Source organism: Hemibagrus wyckioides, linkage group LG29 (assembly GCF_019097595.1).
Source record: "Hemibagrus wyckioides isolate EC202008001 linkage group LG29, SWU_Hwy_1.0, whole genome shotgun sequence".
In the NCBI taxonomy this organism is placed as follows: Eukaryota; Metazoa; Chordata; class Actinopteri; order Siluriformes; family Bagridae; genus Hemibagrus; species Hemibagrus wyckioides.
The window spans coordinates 3,167,574-3,174,022 of NC_080738.1; the positions used below are offsets into that span (position 1 = coordinate 3,167,574).

At 39.5% G+C, this 6,449-nt stretch overlaps 1 protein-coding gene across 1 annotated transcript; it reads left to right on the forward strand.

The window, feature by feature from the left end:
• Positions 1-253: 253 nt before the first annotated feature.
• Positions 254-3,057, forward strand: helt (helt bHLH transcription factor). Its single transcript, XM_058385267.1, has 4 exons — positions 254-444; positions 1,426-1,530; positions 1,744-1,840; positions 2,645-3,057. The coding sequence occupies exons 1-4, from the start codon at positions 415-417 to the stop codon at positions 3,055-3,057; spliced, it is 645 nt and encodes a 214-aa protein (XP_058241250.1). The 5' UTR covers positions 254-414.
• The last annotated feature ends 3,392 nt before the right edge of the window (positions 3,058-6,449 follow it).

Here is a 6,449-nt window from a genome sequence, read left to right on the forward strand (position 1 = left end):
GTCGCGCGCACTGACTGCGGTCTCCTCTCCGCGCGCTCTCGGATGACGTCCCTTCAAATAATCACGTGTCCCCGAGATAGCCACGTGGATTAACAAAACAGCACTTGCCCCCCTTTCCTTACACTCTCGAGCCCACGGTTTCAGGTTCCCCCCCACTCTCTTTCACTTTAACTGATCCTATAAGCGAGCACATTAACCAAAAAAAGGAGCTTTCTCGCCTTTAATCCCTGAGGATTCATTTGGGAGGCCAAGCATGCGCACAATCCGCTTTATAAAGAGACTGGACTCAGACACACACCTCAGTCACAGTCTCACTCTGATACAGGAACCTACAGCACTGTGAACAGCAAGAAAATCTTCTGGATCACTGGCAGAAATACTCAAGAACTGTTTGCTTTTTTAATTTCCAAAGAAATGATGGCTTCGAAGATGAAGGACCGCAAGGTAAGAAGTGCTCCAAAATGCGCGCGCGCGCGACATTCACTCGATTTGTTCAGTTTGTGTACGTGTATTAAAAATATTTATATAATAATAATCATAATCAAACTAACCAACCAACCAAGAGGATTTGCTTCACTGATCTATTTTTGTTGGATAACAGATTACTAATAATAATTAAAAAAAAAAAACTCGTGATGTTTTTATTTAGGTTCTTTAAAACCCATTCATGTTCTAAGAGCAAGGGTTCTGTTGAAAAAGTAGAAAATCCAAAGAAGATTTAATAATAATAAAAAATTTAACAGATACATATTAGATTCGATTATTAAATGTGAGCTGTTATTAATTAACTTCGAAGCGACAAAAGAGTCGCGACCCAAACCACGCGCGCGTGTCCTTAAAGCAGCGCGTGCATGGAGTTTTGAAATAAAATACATGACACCGTGTATATTATTTCACTTAATGCGTAACGGTTTTATACAGCACGGTTGTATACGTGCACGAAATATTATATTTTATTAAAAAAAAACATTTGTTAAGGAAACCAGCGCGTGACCGTGAAGCCCTTACGCACGCACGCGCAAATTGGCGTTTGTTGCATATAACAAACAGATTAATTCGCTAATTATAAAGCAGAAATTGGAACGTGTTTATCAAAAACTCTGTTTTTCTCATCTAGTCTGTTTGAGAAAGTCCGTGTCTGCCGTCAATAATCACTAGAAAGTATGTTATAATGTATAAATAGCCTCATTTAGAACTATTTATAGCTATACTATTAATATTATAATATTATTAAGAGAGAGATTAAAAAAAAATCATCAGCGTCATGTTTTATGAAAGAAACATTATTAAATGTCAGCGAATAGGAGTGTAGGAGGATTTTAGAAAAGAATCAGTATCAGCACACACACACGCACACACACACGCACACACACACACACGCACACACAGCAGTATTTTTCACTACTTTCCCTGTTTTTCCTGTAGAGAACACCGGTGTCACACAAGGTGATCGAGAAGAGGAGGAGAGATCGCATTAACCGCTGTCTGAATGAACTGGGCAAAACCGTCCCCATGGCCCTGGCCAAACAGGTACAGCACGAGCCCTACACATTACTGGTGGAGGGCCACCTTTAATGTAATTAAATCTGTGCTGCATTTAGTGTGTAACTCTTTTAACATCCATCCGTCAGTATGGGAAGGAGTATAAATTCACACCAAAACCTCCTTTTGTACCTTTTGTTTCTTATTGTATCTTATTTCATCTTCTCATCTAATTTCATCTTATTTTATTTTATCTTATAGAACTGTGGAAAACTAGAGAAGGCAGAAATATTAGAGATGACTGTCCAGTACCTACGGGCTCTGCACTCAGCCGACTTTCCTCGCGGGAGAGAAAAAGGTAAGTCCACATTCTCTCCATCTTTTACCTTGAAACTTCTTTATTTATTTATATTTGCATCATCCATGGCAATGGTGATAGATACTTTATTCATCCTAATGGGAAGTTTATGAAAGTCTTTATAAGTTGGGATTAGTTTGGGGTCATAAATGACCAGGTTTATGATCACAGGACTTACAGATAAATCAAAGCAAATCTACTGTAATAATTCATTATTCTAATATTTGGCTACTCAGTGCCTGATATATGGAGTCCATAAGAACATGAGTTATTGAATATGTATTAAATAATAAAATCACAGGGTAATGTTACATTAGTTCTAAATATAGTATCTGTGTATCTACACCAAAGCAACAACTGACATTAATCGATTCAGCAAACATAAATAATTAAATCAATCAAAAATATATAATCTATGTGTACATAATTTACTGGCAATATATATTAAATATTATAAATATAATATATTATATATATTTATAATTACATTCTATAATATATTCTATATATATACATACCAATATATAAATATTATTATATTGGTTTATTATTTTATTTTTATTATTATTATTATTATTATTATTATTATTATTATTATTATTATTATTATTAATATTATTATTATGATAATTATATATAATTATAATTTATTTTTATATTTGTAATAACAAATATTACAATATGTATTAAATATTATATATAATATATAATATAAAATTGTATATTATGTTATATAATATATTGTAAATATAAATATTAATATATTCATATTAATATATGAATTTGGTGTGGCCGTGTCTGCAGGAGAGCTCCTGAGTGAGTTTGCTAACTACTTCCACTACGGCTACCACGAGTGCATGAAGAACCTGGTGCACTACCTGACCACGGTGGAGCGCACAGAGACCAAAGACAACAAGAACGCACGCATCCTGGCCTTCCTGCAGTCCAAGGTGGTTTCCGAACCCGTGTTTGGGTCGCGTTACGAGTCTGCGTTCTCCTCGCCCGAGCCTGTAGACTTCCTGTGTCAGCTACGTTCTCCGCCGGAGTGCCACCAGACCCCGAGCGAACCCGTCTTCCAGCAGAGCCACAGCGGCCATTTATCCTGGCACGGCTCGGCGCTCAGCTACCCTCAGCAGCACGGACTGGACCATCACCATTACATGAACTTCATGAGCCACTCGCACAGCTTGCACACGACGCCACACGTCGCTTTGTAGATTTATTTTTGGTTTTTTTATGTATTTGTGTTTAATTTATATGTGCACCTTTCAAATGAAATCTAGATATTCAATTTTAATAAACATGTTTTTGTAAAAAAAAAAAATTATAATAATTCTAATAATATTTCAGAATTTTTCTGAAATTTTGGGTTGTACAATAAAGCCGGAGTGTTTTTAAGAATAAATTGTGGCACCATCACAGCAGGCGACTTGAACTGTGGAGGTTTACTTTCCATGCCAATTCAGATGCTGAAACAGATCCTCTGTTGTTGTAAACAACCACATTTACATATGTAAATGATTTAACTGATTATCGGATCAGAAACTGGAGCTACAGAGCGAGAGACGTTAGCACAGAAAGGCTCAATAATGCCTCAAATTTCCAGTTCCAGTTGGTAAATTTGCGTCTTTTTCTCCAAGGAACAAAAGAATATGATGAATTCACACCAATCTGAAAAGTCAGTCAGCATGATGATTACTGATAAAGAAAATAGTTAGCGGGCACAGTTAATAAATACAGCCTTATGACTGATGAAACTGCTGTTTAGAGAATAGAGATTTCTCCTTCTAAAACCAGACATAAAGCCAGATCACTTCCTCCCTTGGAGACTAGCGGCTAAAAGCTTCCCTTTCTTCTTAGCCACGTTAGCCTTCTCACTTCACCAGCCTGCAGATCAGTTAGTTGGTATAAGACTCATAGATAAATAGACAATAAGCTTCTTTCCCAGAGCATTCAGCCAAATACAAAGCATCCCCCCCTTCATTGACTTGGACTCTTCCACCTATATTTAAATACAATGCAAACAACAAATTGGATCAGTCAATAACAGGTGGTAGAGGGGGGAACATTGTGGTTATTATTAACCACAAATACACACAAATAATTATTTACCCGTCCTGTTCCTGTGATGTACAAACATCCAGTCAGGACATATATTAGTACCTAGAAATCTGATTTCTTTCGTCTTTCACACTGGCTAGTTTTTTAGCTTTGCAGAGGTTCTAATTTTCTGGCGATGAACATATCTGAATAGACTAAAGACGGGAATCAAATGGCTTCCAAGTTAGCTAGAGGAGGTCATGCTATACAAGCTAAATCTAACCACAATGTGATTGATGATCATAATTTTCCAACAATGTCGGTTAGCTCGATTTTTCCGTTTTTAATCAGCTCTATGGTTTTGTCTGTCATGTTTATAGAGGCTTCAAATTTAAGCCAAATAATGGGCTGCTGAAAAAATAATACTAAATCCGATGCTAAATGCTGCTTCTCACCATATCTACTGAAGGAGATATTTGGAAATGTCATTAATTGTGGAAATATGAAGTGATGTTTTTTGTTGCCATAGAGATCACTCCTGTCTAAGTTCGGCCTTCTCGTATTTAGGCAAATGAGGCAGCGCTTTTCTCCCCTGCGCTCAGGATTAAGGCTGGAAAAGCCGCGAGTCAGGCCACCGAGGTGAAGAAAGGCCCCGACACTTCGGCCATATCTGCATATAATTTAACCAAGCTGCGGTGAGGCGTGACGCTGATTGTTTCTGAGATGTCGCCGGCTCGGCCTCTTCCTTTCTCGCTGGATGGAGAGAAAACCTCTCACGCCTCCACAATGCAGGACAGAATAAACTCCACCACGCCCTTCTCCTCCCTCCGGCTCGGCCCGCTTTACTCTAACGCCCTGATCGGCCCCTACGGCAGACGCTTATGTGTGTGTGTGTAGTTACAGTCTCAGAACCTGAACATGGTGTGTGTTTCTCCTGAATGAAACTTTCATTAAAGTAGTGATGTGAGTGTATTACATTTGTGAGGACAGAGAGAGAGAGAGAGAGAGAGAGAGAGAAATACACAGAAAGTGAGAGACACAGTAGATACAGAAAGAGAGAGCGAGAGAGAGAGAGAGAGAGAGAGAAATATACAGAAAGTCAGAGACACGGTAGATACAGAAAGAGAGAGGGAGAGAGAGAAAGAGAGAGAGAAACATAAAGAAAGTGAGAGACAAGGACGATACAGAGAGAGAGAGAGAGAGAGAGAGAGAGAGAAATATACAGAAAGTCAGAGACACGGTAGATACAGAAAGAGAGAGGGAGAGAGAGAAAGAGAGAGAGAAACATAAAGAAAGTGAGAGACAAGGACGATACAGAGAGAGAGAGAGAGAGAGAGAGAGAAATATACAGAAAGTCAGAGACACGGTAGATACAGAAAGAAAGAGGGAGAGAGAGAAAGAGAGAGAGAGAGAAACATACAGAAAGTGAGAGACAAGGACGATACAGAGAGAGAGAGAGAGAGAGAGAGAGAGAGAAATATACAGAAAGTCAGAGACACGGTAGATACAGAAAGAGAGAGGGAGAGAGAGAAAGAGAGAGAGAGAGAAACATACAGAAAGTGAGAGACAAGGACGATACAGAGAGAGAGAGAGAGAGAGAGAGAGAGAGAGAGAGAGAGAGAGAGAGAGAGAGAGAGAAATATACAGAAAGTCAGAGACACGGTAGATACAGAAAGAGAGAGGGAGAGAGAGAAAGAGAGAGAGAGAGAAACATACAGAAAGTGAGAGACAAGGACGATACAGGGAGAGAGAGAGAGAGAGAGAGAGAGAGAGAGAGAGAGAGAGAGAGAAATATACAGAAAGTGAGAGACAAGGACGATACAGAGAGAGAGAGAGAGAGAGAGAGAGAGAGAGAGAGAGAAATATACAGAAAGTGAGAGACGAGGAAGATACAGTGGGGGGGTATAGAAAGAAAGACATAAACCAAAAAGTGAGAAACCAACAGAAGGAAAGAAAGAAAGAAAGAAAGAAAGAAAGAAAGAAAGAAAGAAAGAAAGAAAGTTGAAGGAACCAAACAAGAAATGAGTGTGAAAGAAGGAAAGAAAGGAAAAAAGAAATGTGATGATTGTATGATGAAGGACAGAACTGCGAGTAAACAAAATCCCCACGGAAGAAAGAAAAGTTCTGCTGCTTACATCATCAATCAGCGACATCCGCAGCCCAACTCACGCATGAACATGAGCCAGTTTGTCGTACTAACGCAAACTAAACATCACTGGAGCCTTCACTGGAGCTGAAGCTTTCACTGGAGCTGGAGCTTTCACTGGAGCTTTCACTGGAGCTGAAGCTTTCACTGGAGCTGAAGCTTTCACTGGAGCTGGAGCTTTCACTGGAGCCTTCACTGGAGCTGAAGCTTTCACTGGAGCTGGAGCTTTCACTGGAGCTTTCACTGGAGCTGGAGCTTTCACTGGAGCTTTCACTGGAGCTGAAGCTTTCACTGGAGCTGGAGCTTTCACTGGAGCTGGAGCCTTCACTGGAGCTGAAGCTTTCACTGGAGCTGGAGCTTTCACTGGAGCTTTCACTGGAGCTGAAGCTTTCACTGGAGCTGGAGCTTTCACTGGAGCTTTCA